The 19,821-nt window shown below is 45.8% G+C and overlaps 1 protein-coding gene across 3 annotated transcripts in view; it reads right to left on the bottom strand.

Moving 5' to 3' along the window:
- Positions 1–2,042: 2,042 nt before the first annotated feature.
- Positions 2,043–19,821, bottom strand: part of NKAIN1 (sodium/potassium transporting ATPase interacting 1) — a 242,880-nt gene continuing 225,101 nt past the window's right edge. Inside the window, exons 6-7 of one of the 3 annotated variants that reach the window (XM_077295595.1) lie at positions 6,535–6,616; positions 2,043–5,610 (exon numbers count right to left, since the gene is read on the bottom strand). In XM_077295595.1, the coding sequence (XP_077151710.1) occupies positions 5,601–5,610; positions 6,535–6,616 (92 nt within the window). In that variant the 3' untranslated portion in view covers positions 2,043–5,600. The remainder of the gene's footprint in view (positions 5,611–6,534; positions 6,617–19,821) is intronic. The other 2 variants (XM_077295597.1, XM_077295594.1) reach the window with 2 other exon arrangements.

Below are 19,821 nucleotides of genomic sequence, written 5' to 3'. Positions count from 1 at the left end.
CATGACTTGTTAAATAATACACAACCCCTAGCAGATTGTTGGATCTGTACCCATTCACCAGTATCAGCCACAAGTATACCTTTTCTAGCAGTTCCCGTATCAGCAGAAGAAATATTCGCTTGGCCTAATTGTTCAGACAACCTGGCCAACAACCAAACTGGTAATGCTAGGCTGTGGAATACTACAATCGCCATACCAATTGTGGGATGGGTAGAATTTCCTTGGTGGCAGGGTAATCTCTCAGGGAGTAATACACATCTACAATATTTAGCATTCAGGGGAGGAAAATGGGTACCTAGAAATAAGACTGGATTAACTGATTTAGGACAGGTCCCCACTGAAAATCTACAGCTCAGTTTCAGTACAACCACCGACTCTTCTTATGCTTTCAAACCTACAATGTTGGAAAGGTACATACATAATAGAAAATGGGAACATTCTGCGTTGTTCCCCCAAGGTGATGCAAACAGTTGTACAAGTAAGTCAGGAAACCTGATTTGTAATGAATCTGATGAGTATGTCAACGGAATGCATGTATGTGGGAATCCCGCAGCCGGGTACTGTAGCCCCTTGGGACAAAAACCCTCTTGGTGTATGCTTCAGAATGTATCTAGATTTGTGGATTTGGCTCACAGATTGGTATTGCAGCACTCAGCTCTATGGGATCTGCCTGAAGGTACATTTTGGATATGCGGAGAAGGAGCATATAAATGGCTTCCCGTAGGTATAAAGGGTACTTGTACATTAGGACGCCTAACCCCAGCTACTTTCATAATTTCGAATAAACAAGTGAATATGCAAGCCGTGCCCAAGCACACACTGTATAAAAGAGCTGCAGATAACTCACCACGTCCCTCAGGGAGACCACACATAGTGCAAATGGGTATAGCCAATAAAATTGTCAGTTCTATTTTTATTTATCCTATGTTAACACAAATGTGGGATAAATTAGTTAGAGCCACGGATTATTTAGATGATCAGATCTGGGATATATTGGATATACTAAACACTAGTATAGCTGTACAGAATCAGCTTATAATAGTCGTCAACCAACATACCCTGGTATTGGATTATCTAACTGCCTCACAAGGGGGTATGTGTCAAATCATCGGACCCACCTGCTGTCATTATATAGACCCGAATAGTACGATGAGTATGACATTCAAATTAAAGGATGTACAACGACTCAGAGATCAGTATGATAAAGACAATGACCAGAATAAGGATAGCTGGTGGTCTGATACTTTCTCTTTTCTCAACCCAGCCAACTGGTTCAGAGGAATCGGCGGGTGGGTTGCTGGGATTATGCAGAGCATAATACATATAGTTATGATTATTGTAGTCATATACGTACTATTCCAGATTGTGCTCAAGAGTATCTCAGTATGCACAGATAAATTTTGTGTAATGGATGCAAGAGTATAAATTTTCTTCTTCATTCTTATGTTATCCTCTAGTGATTCTAATTAATATTACTGTACTAATTTTTGTTTTTATATTTTAGTATACTTATTGCAGAACAAAGAAAAGGTTGTGAGAGTTAAACGGAAGAATTGATAGTAGATTTGATTCTCTTATTGAATACAAGCGTGTACATGTGTAATACCAAAAATAAAGGCTTTGTCTTTGGCCCTGTGGTAATCTAAAATATGGATATGTTAAAGGGGGATTTGTGATAGATTATAAAAGGAATATGTCAAAGGGGGGAATTGTAGAGATCAGATTGAAGAATCCATTTTGTCTTCCTCTACTCAGAGACGTATATGAAGAAACTTGAGCAAGGTAGACATATTCCTTTTATGGACGCATTCCTTTGCCATATTGTAACCTGCATTCCAGAAGTGAACGTTATCAGTAGAATAGATACTCTTTGTTAGAGAATATGAGCCCTTGTACGCATGTCTGTAAATGCTTATCTCATTCCTATATAAACAGGAGGGGTGAGCCCAGTGAGTCAGAGGCGAGCTCCTGGGCGATCCCTGCATATGAATACACATCTCTTGTGCTGTGTGTTATTACTTGGATCTCTCTACATCAGAAAGCCAGGGACGGATGAGGACTCAACAGTATGCTATAGTGCTCCCACCATGGCGTGGCCGCTTGGCCATTACATACTATTACAATCCTATTGCATTCACAGTGCAGGTGCAACACCAGTGCCAATATTCCCCATCATTAATGTTAAGGAAGCTCAACTATTGTGCTCTGCTATCCGCTCATTTCAACATTACTTTACAGACCAGTACCATTGATTATTGTTACCTTCTTGTCATCCCTCATTTCCACCCCTGTATCATCGACAGTGCACACACTAATACATTATGACAACATGGCTACAATGTGTGCCATGCTAAATTTCTCTTCATAGAAAATAATGGCTGAGAAAATAAGAATACATGGGTATAAATGAATGGATTTGTAAACTGAATATGTGCTATTGCTTTCTTGTAGAAATCGATACAAACTGTTCGAAGTTAACGTTACTTTCCTGAAGTGTTCCAACTGTGACGATGGAGTCACATACAGACCATTAAGTACCATTAAGGATAAAAATGACATTTCTAATCCACACTGACCAGTAGTAGGTTTGCACATTATATATATCAAATAAAAAGACAGGAAGTACGTAAAATATTCCCACAAATTTCCTCCCAGTGTCAGACAAAGTTCCCTCTGAGGGTGTTGCCATGTTCTGATTCATTGTCTGTGTTGCCTTGCTATCATCTGAGTTTACATAATTTAACCATTTACACCCCCCATGTAAAGTAAGCTACTTTATTCCCTTTACCTCCTTCCTTTCCTTGTAATAATGCGTTTGACTTTATCTTGGTCACGATAAGTGCATCCTCATACTATTTTTCCTTTCTGAGTTGACTATATTTGTTGGAGCTTGCCAAGACCTTTCCTTGCCAATATTAATAACATCTTAAAAGATTCCATTCCTTTGACTAAGGATAGTTGTTGCTTTTTGCTCTATAGATAAATGTAGCACTGCGCACGTATTTAATATAATCTTGTAGAAGAAGCAGGTCTCCGGCATGGATTCCACCTCTACAAATCCCTAATGAAAAACCCACTGCATTCTTTACAAAGTGCCAACATGGCAGATATTCTAAATATCCTTGTCTGAATCCCGTGTTTAGAATATGTCTGGGAAGACAAAGTCCATGACCTTTCTAAAGTTTTCCAACTATCCCTCTAATGATGGCTTGCCTTGTTATAGTTATTTCCCATACTCATTAGGAAAATAGCTGGGTAATGGTCGTCTGGAAGCAATGAAGAAAAACTCTCATCACAATGCACACAACATGTTCACACTTCAGGCCACAAGGGGGAGCTTTTGATCCTATTCCTAGGTGACTTCCCTATATATATTGTGGTTTGGAGGGAAAGAGAGATGAGATATTGATTGTCAGAGAGACAGAAGAGAGCAGACCGACATAGAGTGTCAGAAGAACTGTGAGGACCTTATCTGAAGCCATAGGCAGTAAGGGACTACAATACCACCACGCTAGAGGAAGGCTTTTAACTCCACCTGGAAAGGGGAACTCTGGATTCGCTTCCAAGCCAGCTGGACCCTGCCTGCCCTGTGATCTGGTGCCCTGGACGGTGGCTGCCTGAAGTCTTCAGTAAACCAGGTAAAGAGACTGCAAACCTGTGTCCTCGTTCTTTACTGCACCATTCACCACCTTCCATCTACATACCGGGAGCCCTGGGGATATATTTCACCTGTGGGACGTTATACCATCTAGCTGCCGAACTAACAAGAACCTTATATCCAAAAGGATAATAATAGATAAAACTATTTTTATTAATTAATTTTAAAAACCTGTACCACACAGCAAAAAAACATATACAACCGTGCACACTACAACCGTCCCTCGCACTATAACCACTGGATTACCCTGCCTATACAGCGGAGGTTGGCACCCTAAATATATATACGAGAAAGGCATCTAGCTGCCATAACATCACCCCAGAGGACCCCTTAAAGCAGCTTCGGTCCCCATTGACCGAATAGCACAGGTGGCGTCACGAACATAAACTTTATTCAATCTCCCTTTTACATGGGCGCCCAGGGCCATGGACCGGGTCGCCACCGTGACATCCCCCTGTGAACATTGGACCCGGTACCGGGTACCCCACGGCCCTGGCGGGTGACTCACAGCCTTCTACAACCATGTCTTTTGGATCACCCTGTATGTTTTATTAATATTCATGGCTAAATGCACTTTTCCATCCATTACTATTTGCTCCATTGCTTCTAAACAATTAAAGCGATTGTGCAAATGCTTTGAATGTAAACTGAATCCTACCGTTTTGGGTATACAACTTTTAGGCAGACTTATTTGTTTCTATGGCGACATACTACAAACTAAAAGAAATCTGTCAACACAAAATGACTGTTCAAACCAAACGCACCATCCCATCTACCTGTTGTCTTTTCTGCCCTTTCTTCCTTGTCTGACAGCTCTGAGTTTACAGGAACCAGAGTATGGTGAAGGTAGATGTTAGAAAAGTAGGTGGGAAGATGCACTGAACTGTTTGGCCATATCAAGGGTGTACCGAACATCTGTGCTTGGTTTGGTGAGTCATTTTGCGCTAACAGACTTCCGTTAGTTCTGTTTGTTGTTTGCCCCTACAGTTGTATGTTGATTTCCTCCTTCTGCTCCCTTTTCTTGTTTCGAAAAGTATTAGAGGAGACACACAGGTTAACATAGGAAGAGAATATACAAAACGGTAGGATATACAAAGCCTTTTGGCATTTTAGATGGATCTGTGCAATTCCAATGGATGTAAAAGTGCAGAAATGCTTTCCAGAGCTCACACAGTTCTATAATAGGTGCATCAAAATGGTCGCACAGACTGGACATACACAATAAAAAACAATTGGGGCTAAGACAGTTTGTATGCAAAGAAATATACCGTAGCCAAATAGTCAGCAGGTGATTGAATTCATTATTCGTGCTTCAGAAACATACCTAGGAGCTTCTCATTTGATTCTCATATAACTACATATGTTTTCATCTATAGTCTCCTGTAGTAGACAATACTACACATATTCTGAAGTTAAGTAACACTTGGTATATCTAAATCACTTCAATGTGCCGATGGATATTTAAAATATGACAATCCCTTATTATTGTCTTGTTTGGGAGGTCTTTTGTTCCTTCAGAATGGAAAAAAATCCAAAAACCTAAAATAAATAAAAAATAAAATAAAATAAAAAGTCAAAACCCCTCTTCATTCTAGCCTAAGAGTGGTCTATTCTTTGTGGTTTTCACTAGCAAATAATCTTGTATTATCTACCTAATATGTGGGGCAGACATCACTACATCTACTCTCCAGTGATCAGTTATGATGGGACCATACCACTGTACCGGCAGAATATGCCATCCATAATTTATATTACAGTTGCAATGCTAAATGCAGGCAACCTGTCCAGACACCTCTGAACATTACTACTGCTGCGTTATTGTGTTTTAAGGCATTTTGACCACTGATCAGGAATATAAGCGGGGAAATAAATGAAATGTGAAGAGATACGAAAAGGGCTTCAACTGGGTAACATGTGGTGAATGAAGACTGATGAAGTAGGTCTAGCCAGGCCTGCAAAAGAAAACAAAAGAAACATTTTTAGTGGAAATACAATGTTCGCCATATCAGCACACAATTACTAGTCTTGGCATTCAGACAGGCATGGCATGGCTCTGCTCTATATAACAGCCACCTTCTGCACCATTTTCTGCAGCAAGATAAATACAGAGGTTTATCCTGTCGCCATACAAATTAATCCGACAGAAAAAATATGGCATGCTCCAAAATGGAGCCATACAGGTTCAATGCGACAGTGTAGGAACCTGTATAGTAAAGTGAATGAGATTAAAAGCATCTGAGGCAGGATCTGAGGCAAGATCTTAGGCAGGCCTGAGGCAGGATCTGAGGCAAGATCTTAGGCAGGACCTGAGGAAGGATCTGAGGCAAGATCTTAGGCAGGATTTGAGGCAGGACCTGAGGCAGAATCTGAGGCAGAATCTGAGGCAGAATCTGAGGCAGGACTGAGGCAGGACCTGAGGCAGGATCTGAGGCAAAATCTTAGGCAGGATTTGAGGCAGGACCTGAGGCAGGACTGAGGCAGGATCTGAGGCAAGATCTTAGGAAGGATTTGAGGCAGGACCTAAGGCAGGATCTGAGGCAGGACTGAATATGTCTGCCAGTCAAACAAAACATAGGCCCTGATTCACCAAAGCATTTTCCAAAGAATTCTGGTGTAAATATCTTTGAAAAGAAACAAAATTTTTGCGCAACTTGTAGTTGAATATAAGTAAATGTCACTATGGTAGTGTAGTAGTCACACTCTTTTGGACGCCCACTTCATCATTTTTTATAATGCTGTTGTGTGGCGTCGCCCCTTGTTTTGCTGGTGGACACGAGTGTTGCACGTCAGTGCTAGAGCAAGACTTATTGGATGATCAGTAACTAAGATAACATCTCTCTAGATATTTTTATACGAAGCATAAGTGACAGACGTACTTGTACAGGGGCTGCAGCTGGAGATGTGATGTCTTCATGGGAGCCTGATATCCGTAGGAATCATAGGAGCCAATGAAATCAACTGAATCGAAACAGGGAATATGTATCTTACTTAACAGAATATTACAATAATTTTATTAAGTACAGGTGACATAACGGTATTGTTATGCAACTAATGTAATAAGCATTTTATACCTGTAAGATTTCCTAATTGTACTTCACTTATACTCATCTGTTTTGCTTGGTGTGTTTCATCTTTTTCTGTGTTTTTATTTATATTTTGTTAGGGCAGATTGTCTTCAATATTTATAGCCAAAGATCTTTTTGGTTCCAAAGTTTTGTAGATATGTACAGTTACTTATGTACCTTAGCATCCCATAATTGTTAGCTCCAAGGATACAACTAAGTTCTCCTCAGGGAACCAGAAATCAGATCTTGTATAGTGTGACTACGGTGAGGAGGGGACCGATGTCACCCATATCCTGCTGGATCCTCTGGTACCTACACACGCAGAGGGGACAATGGGCAACATGGTTCTTGCTCTATAGGAAAGACCTATTGTGGGCCCTGCAATAGTGCAGACTCCTAGGTCATCCTGGACTAGTGATTATATTCTTATTGTCCCACAGTAGCCGCAACCTTTTTGACTGCAAATTCAAGCCCCTATCATGTTCAGATATAATATGTGAACAAGTGTGTGTGATGTGTATGTAATGTTGCTTCATTTGTTCACTTTATGTAAGTATACTTTATGAGCAATATGACAGAATTTTCAATGCACTGTATAGAGTATTATTTAAATATAATATGGCAGCATTGAACTAGAGGGACAAGGGCCCCACAATAACATTGACTCTGGATCTCAAGGGGGGGGCTGGAATGGGCAGAGCTAGATGAAAGCCCCCCATGACTGAGTTGCCATGGGAGGGTTTTTTCCCATAACAGTTTTGAATTAGTGAAAGGGATTGGCTGGGGGAAAAAAGGGGGGGGGAGGAGCTGGGGGCTGGGTATTATTCGTTAGGGGGAAAAGTGCGGGAAGAAGTCCAGTCACGAGGTGGAAGGCAATAGAGAAAGACCCCCTCACTACAATCCGTTACCTGGAGAAGATGGATTCCGTGGACGGCATGATGGATCGGCTTCGGGAGATGGCGAGATCGCGCAGGGACGGATGGCTGCAGGAGCAGCTGGCTACCTTGCTGGGGACTGCGGAGCCGAGCGGCACCAGGACGAGGAGGACCAGGCCACCGGAGCGCCTGTCGCCGGAGATGGGTACGCGCGGCAGGAGGAGGCCGCGGAGCCCCACTCGGGACCCTGCGGAGGCCCGGTGCCCCGGCGCGGCTGCTTCGCCCGGGGCCGCCTCCGGCAGGAATCCTGGCCCCCGACCTGCCGGCGCAGCGCGGCGCCGCACTATTGAGACCAGGAGCGCGGCGGCTGGGCGCGCTTCCCCTTCACCACAGGCCGTACCGGAAGTGAGGCCGGTGCCTGCGCGCCGGAGTTCGGGGCAGCCGGGGAGAGTACGGAGCGGCGTGGCACCGGTGTGCACGGCTTGGGCAGCAGCGGAGCAGAGGCGCCAGGCAGCTGTGACGGCTGCAGGAGGAAGCGGAGCGATTGCGGAGGAGCCAGGCGCCCACGGTGATGCAGGAGGGCGGGCGTCCGACACGAGGAGAGGCCGGCGGAGCAGGCTGCAGGGCAGACAGCCTTATGACTCACAGGCTGGGGGCAACAGCGCTACAGGAAGAGATGGCAGGCTGCAGGCGACGGCTGCTGACGCCAGATCCAGATCCGGCAGACGGTCTAGGGAGCGCCACATATCCCCCACTCCGGTCCCCCCTGGTGACGAGGAGGCCAGGGGCGCGGGCCTGGAGAGGCAGGGCTACGACACCAGGAGTGAGTCGGGGAGCGAACAATTGGAGGATGGAACTCGGCAGGAGTCTGGATGTCCGGCTGGCGGGGACACAGCACCCGCGCAGCCCCGTGAGTATGCGTCCACGTCTAGTCTGTCTCATTTAGGGGGTAGTTTAAGGGGGGTTGGGGGTATCGGGGGTGCGGCATCCGTTATTAGCTCTATAGCGGGGGTAGGGGGCTCTGGGATGTCGGGAATTAGTGATATTTTGGCTGGGGTGTCACATTTTTTAAAAAGTTTTGAAGGGGGAGTTGGGGAGGGGGATGGGAGTTCCCCCCTTGGAGCCTGGTTACAGGGTGTGAGGGCGGGATCGCGGTTGGCTAGTGATGCGACTAGCTCTGGGGGGTCAGCACAGGCATCGTCTGCCGGTGTATCGGTGTCGGTACAGACTGAGAAGGATAAAGTAAAGGGGATAAAGTAAAATTGGACGACAGGGCAAAAGGGGAGGTATACGTTTGCTTTGAGGGCCTGCTGGGGGCGCATTTAAAGAAGGAAGTGAAGGAGAGGATTTGGAAGGATGAGTATGTGGAGATTTTCTCCCTACTCCCTTTGGAAAAATTTAATTTGGACAAGAGTAAGAAGGAGGACAGCAAAAAAGAGGAGGAGGAGAAGCGTAGGTGGCGGTTGATTCCGCAGACTTTTGTTAATTGGCAGCAGGCTTTTGCGATACTTGCTAGCGTCATAGGTGAGAAATTTCCAGATAACTGTTCGGGCCTGTTTTGTTACTTTGACTCGATAGGTGAGGCACATCGGACTTATGGGGGGCAGGCGTGGCTCCGTTATGACGAGCAGTTCCGTCAAAGGAAGGCAGTCAGGCCCGAAATCAAATGGGACCAAAAGGACATCGGGCTCTGGTTGAAAGTTATGGCTCCGGTGCGATATGGGCAGTCCTTTCAGGGTAGCGGGGGCAACAGCACTCAGCAATCAGGACAGGCCAGCGGAGGCCAGGGGGCACAGGGCGGGAAAGAGAAGTCCGGTACTTGTTGGCAGTTCAATGATGGCCAATGTAAGTACGGGAACTCCTGCAAATTTAAGCACGTCTGTTCCCATTGCAACGGGAGCTCCCACGGAGCTTCCAAATGTTTCAAAAAAGCCAAGGGTAAGCCAGGAACGGGTAGTAGTCAAAGGGGAGACACCGGTGAGGCTTCAAGGGATGGTCCCTTATCTAAATAGATACCCTGATCAAGATAAGGCGGGAATTCTTTTACGGGGTTTTTCTGAGGGTTTTCGGATCCCGGCCCCTAATCACGTGGTTCCCTTTACTACTAAGAATTTGAGGTCAGCGGATTTGCATGCTGAGGTAGTTAGCAGTAAGTTGGCGAAGGAGGTGGAACTGGGTAGGATGGCTGGGCCATTCAGTTCATTGCCCATTGAAGGCATGGTCCTTTCACCTTTGGGGGTGGTGCCCAAGAAGGAGCCGAACAAGTTTCGGTTGATTCAACATTTGTCGTATCCGAAAGGGAGGTCAGTTAACGATGGCATTGATGGAGAGCTTTGTTCAGTGGTGTACACCTCGTTTGATACGGCAGTGCAATGGGTACGGCGGTATGGTAAGGGGGCTTTATTGGCCAAGACAGATATTGAATCGGCTTTTCGGTTGCTCCCTGTGCACCCGGATAGCATTCCTTTGTTGGGTTGTAGTTGGAAAGGTGGTTTTTATCTGGACAGATGTTTGCCTATGGGATGTTCGATTTCTTGTTCACTGTTTGAAATGTTTAGCACGTTTCTGGAATGGGTGGTCAGGGATGTGTCCGGTGTTCCTTCCGCCATCCACTATTTGGATGATTTTTTGTTTATTGGCCCCCCTGATTCAGCCGTATGCAGGAATTTATTGGCTACTATGGAGTGGATGGCAGGGTTGTTTGGAGTACCGTTGGCGAAGGAGAAGACGGAGGGACCCTGTAAGGTTCTGAGTTTTTTGGGTATCCTTATCGATTCGGAGAAGATGGAATGTAGGTTACCTGAGGACAAACTTTCGTTGCTGGTACATGAGGTACGCAGGATTGGTCACTTGCGTAAGGTGACGTTGAAAGAATTGCAGTCTCTTTTGGGGCGTTTGAATTTCGCGTGCCGGATTATGCCCATTGGCCGAATTTTTTGCCGTAGGTTGTCCTTGGCAACGGCCGGAGTTAGGGCGTCGCATCATTTTGTTCGTTTAACCAAGGAGCATAGGGAAGATTTGGTCGTTTGGCAGCGTTTTTTGTCAACTTATAATGGTCGCTCTTTGATTCAGTTGGAAGCCGTGGATGATTTTGACTGTGAAATTTACACAGATGCGGCCGGTTCGGTTGGATACGGCGCGTATTGTGCAGGTCAATGGAGTGCGGAGGTGTGGCCAGAAGTATGGCGGAGGCAGGGTTTAACTAAGAATCTTGCACTCTTAGAACTGTTCCCAATTGTGGTGTCGGTTGCGATTTGGGGTGACATTTTTCAGAATCGGAAGGTCAGGTTTCATTGCGATAATTTAAGTGTGGTTGCTATTTTCAATAGTTTAACCTCTTCCTCCCCCCCGGTGATTAGGCTGGTTAGGGAACTTGTGTTGCGCTGCCTGGAGTTAAATGCATACATTTCTGCAGTACATGTACCGGGGGTACAAAATTCCTTAGCGGATGCTTTGTCTCGTTCACAGTTGGAACGTTTCCAGGAGTTGGCCCCAGATGCGGACGCCTCAGGAGTGGTATGCCCTTCACGTTTGTGGAAAATTGTTGCGGACGAGGAGGAAGGTTGATTCAATCCTCGGTCTCGAGTTCGACGTGGCTGGCTTACAAATCGGCGTGGGAAATCTGGGAGAGTTGGTCTGGTCAATGGGGAGTGGCTGAATCGGACGGCGATAGGACAATGGCGGTATTGTTTTTGGTGGGCAAGGCAGCTGAGTGGAATTGGTCAGTATCAAAGTTGAATAAATTTATGGCGGGTTTGGCCTTTGGTTTCAAGCTGCAGGGGTCGGTCGATGTTACCAAGAATTTTCTCGTAGTTCAGGCCCTGCGGGGTTTTCGTAGCGGGAATACTAGTGTTGACAAGCGTAGACCCATTTCTTTTAGTTTGTTAGTAAGGTTAGGAGACGCAGTTGGGAGAATTTGTGGTTCTCAGTTTGAAGTTGCCTTGTTTAGGTTGGCATATTCTTGGGCGTTTTTTGGGGCCTTGAGATTGGGTGAGCTGGTGTCCCCTAACAAGGCTAAGGCGGGAGGTTTGTCAGCGGAGGATGTTGATTTTTGGGTTGGCGGTATTTCCTTTTTGATTCGGAGGTCGAAGACTGACAGGTTCGGAAAGGGTAAGCGGGTGGCTTTAGGGAGGGTTAATGAATGTTTGATGTGTCCGCAGCGATGTTTGGAGGAATATTGGGGTTTGTGGTCGGTTAGGTCTGGCCCGTTACTTTGCCACCAGGACGGGACTTTCTTGTCACGTTTTCAATTCTCTGCGGTTTTAAAGAAGGTTTTGGTCGAGTTGGGACTGGATCCCCAGTCATACGGGTCTCATTCTTTCAGAATTGGGGCGGCAACGGTTGCGGATGGTTTGGGTTTAGGGTCCGATGTGATTAAACGAATCGGGCGCTGGAGTTCTAATCGTTATTTGACTTATATACGGCATTAGTCGGTGTGGGGGCCATGTAGCTTTCTGGTTCCGTTAATTATTGTTTTGTTTTTCAGGTCGGCCCCCGTTATTGACATGGATTTTCGGACATTCGTTCGTGTATTGGGGTGCGGCGCGGGCTGACGCGAGACCGGACGGCAGACAGTTAGGTTTTTGCCGCGACACGGTAGTGATTCGATGGTTGGGGTTCCGGGGTATGTTATGGAACCGGGTGTTGCCCGAATTTTCCCGGGCGGTTCGTCTGGATAGGGCGCCCGATATCTTGCTGGTGCACATGGGGGGGAACGATTTGGGTACGAAGCCGGTTAGGGAACTCATCAGGGACATCCGCTTCGATTTTTTGAGATTGTGGGTCTCTTATCCGGGAGTTACGACGGTTTGGTCCAACATTGTGCCCAGGAAACGGTGGAGGTTGGCTCGGTCTTTGGCAGGCATTAATAGGGCCAGGATCAAACTTAATAGGGCTGTGGGGAAGTTTGTATCCAGGAATGGAGGAATTGCAGTGAGGCACTTCGAGTTGGAGGCCGGGGTCGGTAACTTTTGGAGAGAGGATGGTGTGCACTTAAACGATATCGGTGTAGACTTGTGGGCGCTTGCCATACAGGAGGGTGTGGAAAGAGCGTTGGCGGTGGTGGGGCACTCACGAGCCTGAGGTGGTCAGGGCTGTTCGTGGTTGGCGGGGGGGCGGGGTTCTTGGAGTTGGTGATGTTTATTGGAGGGAGGTCAATTAAAAGGATGGGGTTGGATCTGGCTTGTGGTTACGCGCTCTGGACGGGGATTGTCCTCGGGAGCTTTTGGGTTTTTGGTCTGCCCTGAAATAGGGTTACATGGTGCCCTCGAGCTGGATGTCACGGCTGAGGGTAAAAAGTGTTGGGTTTTGCCCATATATATATATATATATATATATATATATATATATATATATATATATATATGATGCCAGATCTTTTAGCTCCAAGAACCCTCCCCCTTAGGTTTTTCAGATAATTCTGTTTGGTTATAATGTTTAACTGTTGTTTGTTAATAAACTGGCCGCTGTGGCCAAAAATTTCCAAAGAATTTAATGTGTCATGTTTTCTGTGCATATGTAGCATGAGACGGGGTGGCAGATTTTGGTCTGGGGGTGGGGGGGAAAAAAACGGTCCAGACGGTCACTGTTCAACTACAAGCAAATATTACATTATTCTCATTCTCAAATTTACCTGTTTCTATAGATTAATAAATGGGATATTTTGACAAATGATTAGATGATGTCTCTCTGTACACAGTGATTAGAGTCTATTGTGTCAACGACTGCTCATATAGGTGCGTGGGGTCGCACTCCTGCATGTGGGCCCACCTGGGGATCTGCTTGTTTCATAGTGGCAGCACATGGCAGCACGGTGGTTCAGTGGTTAGCATTGCAGCGCTGGAGTCCTGGGTTCTAATCCCACCTTGGACAACATCTGCAAGGAGTTTGTATGTTCTCCCCGTGTTTCTCCGGGTACTCTGGTTTTCTCCCACATTCCAAAGACATACTGATAGGGAATTTAGATTGTGAGCCCCATCAGGGACAGTGATGATAATGTGTGCAAAACTTCTTTAAAGCGCTACGGAATATGTTAGGCTACATTCACATTTGCGTCGTCGACTCATGCGTCATGCGCCCCTATCTTTAACATTGGGGGCGCATGGACATGCGTTGTCATGCGTTTTGGTGCGTTGCACGACGCATGCGTCGTTTGGCCGCACCTGGCGGGGCGCGGTCGACGCTACATGTTGCAGTTTTGTAGCGTCGTAAAAACGCGTGCGTCGCACTTGCGTCGCCCGTGCGTCGTAATTGCGTTACAATCCCCATTGAAACCAATTGACAACGCACGGGACGCAAGTGCGTGCGTCGTGCATGCGTTGTGCGACGCATGCGTCGTTAAATAAAATTACACAAAAAGTGTCTAGACTGTGTATACAGTGAAAAAACATCCCCCATATATAAAAAAAATGTTTGCATTGTTTGGCACTTTGCATCAGCATACGACAGAGACCAGACCTCTACTAATTGGCCTACCTTTTACCAGACTCTCCCCGCTCCAATCTGTCCTGAATGCTGCTGCCAGGATCATATTCCTCGCCAACCGTTACACCGATGCCTCTACCTTGTGCCAGTCATTACACTGGCTACCCATCCAATCCAGAATCCAGTACAAAACTACTACCCTCATCCACAAAGCACTCCATGGCTCAGCACCACCCTACATCTCCTCTCTGGTCTCAGTCTACCAACCTACCCGTGCCCTCCGCTCTGCTAATGACCTCAGGTTAGCATCCTCAATAATCAGAACCTCCCACTCCCGTCTCCAAGACTTTACACGTGCGGCGCCGATTCTTTGGAATGCACTACCTAGGTTAATACAATTAATCCCCAATCCCCACAGTTTTAAGCGTGCCCTAAAAACTCATTTGTTCAGATTGGCCTACCGCCTCAACGCATTAACCTAATTATCCCTGTGTGGCCTATTAATAAAAAAACAACAACATAATCACGTTCCTCCATCATGTTCTCATACACTTTATGCAGTTAATAGCCTCTGTGTCTGTACTGCTACACACTTAGGCTGTTAACTGGTTCATGCAGCTTTACATGAACACCCGAGCCTTACACTATGGCTGGTCCAAATAACTAAAGCAATTGTTACCATCCACCTCTCGTGTCTCCCCTTTTCCTCATAGATTGTAAGCTTGCGAGCAGGGCCCTCATTCCTACTGGTATCTGTTTTGAACTGTGATTTCTGTTATGCTGTAATGTCTATTGTCTGTATAAGTCCCCTCTATAAGTTGTAAAGCGCTGCGGAATATGTTGGCGCTATATAAATAAAATTATTATTATTATTTTATTATCTGCTTTCAAGAGATGTAAGTATAGAATCATTCTGCGCATTTTCTTAATGTTTTATTTTTAAATTGTTTATTGCAAGTTGTGTATTCTGCACTGTGGTTGTGGACATTGTTGTATTTTTATTCTGGTTGTGATGTATGGCGTTGTATATGATGGCGTTTCATTGTCTCCAGCCTTGTTGATTTTATTGTAAAGTATTGTGGTGTATCCAGGATTGACTTTTATTTTCCATTTTTTGGGGGTGTTTTTTTATTCTGGTTGTGATGTATTTCTGGCGTATATGATGGCGTTTCATTGTCTCCGGCCTTGTTGATTTTATTGTAAAGTATGGTGGTCTTTCCAGGATTGACTTTTCTTTTCCATTTTTTGGGGGGGTGTTTTTTTATTCTGGTTGTGATGTATATTTCTGGCGTTATATGATGGCGTTTCATTGTCTCCGGCCTTGTTGGTTTTATTGTAAAGTATGGTGGTCTTTCCAGGATTGACTTTTCTTTCCTTTTTTTTTGGGGGGGTTGTTATTTTTTTTCGGAAATCTATTGTGCTGTTTATTTTGGGTTGTTCTGTGCATGCGGTTGTTCCACTGTGTTATTTTTTAAATAGAAATGTTTTCTTTTTTAATCAGGTTCTGATGAATTTCAGGGCTTCATATGTAGCCGTACTCTTTTATTTATTTTGTTATTTTTTTCTATTGTAACGTATGGCGGTATGGTTTGCCTTTTCTTGTACCTTTTGGAAATCAGTGTTGTAAAAATTTTGTTTAAAAAAATCTGTGTCTTTTTGGATTAGTACATAGGGTCTGTTGTTTATTTGTTTTGTTATCTTTCCTGGGACTGGTATTATGCTTTTGCTATACTCTGGCATTGTGTCGTCTCTGCCATTGTTTTTTATTTCAATGTATGGCGGTGTTGTTTGCTCAGCGCTTGTTCAGTTGGCATTGTACTATGAGTGCACTGTTCGTTGTGGTTGTAATGTTAATGTATGGATTTTTTGATATTTTCCTATATGTGCCTCTGTATTGTGCATAGTAAAATAATAAAATTTTTTTCATTTCAGAATTTCATCTTGTTATTAGAATGGCCAGCGACTCGAGCCACACGACACCGCTGGGGAGTTCGGTGAGTACATGATCTACTGTTGCTTACTATTTGGTGTCATTTGTAGACGTGTCACTCAATTTTTAAAAACTATTTTCCAGGCTTCTTCAAGTGAGGAGGAACAGAGCCAGCAGGAGCAGCGACTTCGGGGCCAAGCTGTGGTGTCAAGACGTCGAGTAAGTATTTTTTCAAACAACCTAGTAATTTTTTTTTTTTCCCCTTACATTTATTTTTTTTTTTGGGGGGGGGGAGGAGGGAGGGAGACCAATTTTTATTTATATTGCAAACATTAATGTTTTCCAATTATTCTAGGTTTCACAACGGGACCAGGATGAGGGCATAGACATAGACATCATGGTCGCCTCTATCCAGGAGCGAGGCCCGTTGTGGGACAGCCGTGACCCCCGGCACGTGGACCAGGTGGTTTTGAGACGTATGTGGGCTGAGGTGGCCAAATCGCTGTGGGATGGCTTTGACAGCGCTTCACCCACGGACAAAGATAAATTTGGTAAGTATTGCCGAAATGCCGCTCTGACCCATCAGGCCAGGATACACAACCGTCTGTGATGTGTTCTACTTTTGTAGCATCACACACGGTTGCGTTATCAATTAAAAAAAAGTTTCTCTCAACCTTTATTTATTTTAATTTTTTTTTCACAGTCAAAAAATTGAAGACCAGATGGCACTCCATGAAGGACCGTTTCAATCGGGGCCTGCGGAAGGAGGGACAGACTCGTAGTGGCACTGCTGCGGCAAGGACATCAACATACAAGTACGGCAGAATTCTTCAGTTCCTGAGACCGGTCCTTGCCCGCCAACAGTAAGTATTTAGTACCTATTCCCACACATCGGGTATTGCACAACATGCATATTCACGTAGTATATTCCCCAGCCACGTAGTTTATTGCCCAGCCATTTATTATATTGCCCAGTGACGTAGTATACAGCACACAGACACATAGTATCTTGGCCAGCCACGTGTAATATTTCAGAGTGGCGTAGTATATTGCCCATCCAGGTTTATCACAGTTTCCAATACACGTTAAAATAATAGACACGGGAGACCTTGTAGTCCACGGCAGGTTCTGTTCCCAGGGTTGGTCTGATCGCAGGACCTGTGGTGACGTCTCGGTCACATGACCGTGACGTCATGGCAGTTCCGACGATAAGCGTAAACCATGGTGGCCGTTACAAATGGCAACCATGGGTGAGTATAGCATGGTAATTTCTAAAAACAAAATGTTTTCAATTTTTAATATTGATGCGGCATAGGCAGTGTCAATAGTAAAAATTTGGTTACATCTTAACGGCGGCAACGGTTACCGCCGGTAAGTGTTTATCGATGACAGAGGGGAGTATGCGGGCGACAGGCATTCACTGCGGGGAGTAAGGAGCGGCCATTTAATTCAGGACTGTGCCCGGCGCTGATTGGTCGCGTCAGCCATGACAGGCAGCTGGCCGTAACAATCAGCGAATTAATACCGTTAGGACTGACAGACGGAACTGACCCTTTACAATTATGTAAAATTATAATGTTATAGTGTGTGATGCAATGTTAACTTTATATTATACACAGGAGGCGGCGAATGTGAAATGTTATATTTTGTATACTAATGTTTTCCTTATGTTTTCACAGAACACACAGCAGCACCCTCGAGCCTGTTCGGCCCTCTGGAGCGGTCCTTCATGAATCGCCATCTGACCCGTCACAGCCATCCCACAGCGAGAGCAGGCTTGCACCACCATCTGGAGAACCGGCAGCCGGTCCATCAGATGTTCCCCTGGCCGAGGCCACTGGCGCTCCTTCCTTCGGGTATTCCCGACAGCGTCAGCGGGCCTCGGACAGGCCGCTACTGCCCGAATTCTTGCATTTGAGCACGGTCTTCCAGAATTGTTTCAAGGCACTGGGCGATAGAATGGACACAGCTCTGTCCAATATCGACCGGCGCCTTGAAACTATGGAATCCGAGCTCTCGAGGCCGGCAAAACATTTCTTTAGTGCCATTGCGAAGGGCATGGTGGAACATCTTACGCCGGAACTCCAGATTTCGGTGATGCAGGCCTGCAACAATGCCTACGTGACTGCTCTGCAGCAGGCTCGGGTCATGCAGTCAGCGACTACAATGCCTGTAGTACCATCGCTGGCTAGCATGACTCCGACTCCTGCTGCAGAGCACCCACACAGAGCTCCGCATGCCGAGGGCCGCCGCCGCCGACACCATAGAACCGAGCCGCAAAGTCCTGCTCCTGCCAGGCCTTCAAGGACCCAAAGACGCCACGCTGAACAACACCCAGAGGGAGAGAGGAGAAAACGGCCAAAAACGACAACATCTACGGCGGCTCTGGCTGCTCCAATACCAAGACCGAGCTCTCGGCCGGGGTCTAGCCGGAGCAGGAGTAGCCAGAGCCAGTCCACAGGGCCAAGGAGACTGGTCGTACCTCCTCCCTCCCCTCCTGCGTTGGCATTCTCGCCACCGTCGACCACAGGGTGGTCAGACGTCGGCATACCTTCTAGTATTGTCCAGTAAGGTGGTTCCTCCTCCTCCCCCTCCACCCACTCCCAAACTGGTGGATATCAATCACCCTTAATCGCCGAAGTTCCTACCCCTTAGAACCTTTCCCCATTTTTCTTTTTGTGTCACCCTTAATAAAATTGTTTTATTTTGACTACAAAATCTGAGTTTCTTGGTCTAAAATAAAGTTTGCACCAACTCACACCGTGCGCCGTATACACAAATCTTGTGTTTTTAACACCTCATATCTGCAATGTCTGACACAATTTTATCCAGTTATTTAGTTGTAATTTTTTTAAGCCTGTCTCTCATTGTACTATGAGGTGTTACAAACACATAAAGAGGATTAAAAAATATATCAATTTTCAAACCTACTGCAAAGGTACCGTCACACATAACGTTTTGGTTAACGATATCGTTGCTTTTTGTGACATAGCAACGATATCGTTAATGAAATCGTTATGCGTGACAGCGACCAACGATCAGGCCCCTGCTGGGTGATCGTTGGTCGCTGCGAATGATCAGGACCTTTTTTTGGTCGCTGATGATCCGCTGTCATCGCTGGATCGGCGTGTGTGACACCGATCCAGCGATGTCTTCCAGTGTAACCAGGGTAAACATTGGGTTACTAAGTGCAGGGCCGCACTTAGTAACCCAATGTTTACCCTGGTTACCATTGAAAATGTAAAAAAACAAACAGTACATACGTACATTCCGGTGTCTGCCACGTCCCTCGCCGTCATCTTCCCGCACTGACACTGTGAGTCCCAGCCGTAAAGTAAAAGCAGAGCACACCGGTGACGTCAACGCTGTGTTTTGCTTTAGGGCCGGCACAGTGCGGGAAGCTGACGGCGATGGACGTGGCAGACACCGGAATGTAAGTATGTACTGTTTGTTTTTTTTTACATTTACAATGGTAACCAGGGTAAACATTGGGTTACTAAGTGCGGCCCTGCGCTTAGTAACCCAATGTTTACCCTGGTTACACGGGGACTTCGTCATTGTTGGTCGCTGGAGAGCTGTCTGTGTGACAGCTCTATAGCGACCACACAACGACAACGATCACGGCCAGGTCGTATCGCTGGTCGTAAACGTTGGTTAATCGTTTAGTGTAACGGTACCTTAATGTTATTGGTCAGGTGAGGTGGTAGCAATGTTCACGTGGCCAAGTGTCGCCACTATTTGACTCTGGACGTATTCCAGCATCCTGAGTTCAATAGTGTTAACTCACTAGAGTTGAGCGAACATGATCGTCTCCCTCCTTGTCAAACAAAACAGACTTGCAGACTTGTAGCATATGGGCCCCAGCTTCAT

The sequence above is a fragment of the Ranitomeya variabilis genome, chromosome 3, assembly GCF_051348905.1.
Source record: "Ranitomeya variabilis isolate aRanVar5 chromosome 3, aRanVar5.hap1, whole genome shotgun sequence".
Taxonomy (NCBI): domain Eukaryota; kingdom Metazoa; phylum Chordata; class Amphibia; order Anura; family Dendrobatidae; genus Ranitomeya; species Ranitomeya variabilis.
This window is presented reverse-complemented; position numbering and strand designations above follow the sequence as displayed.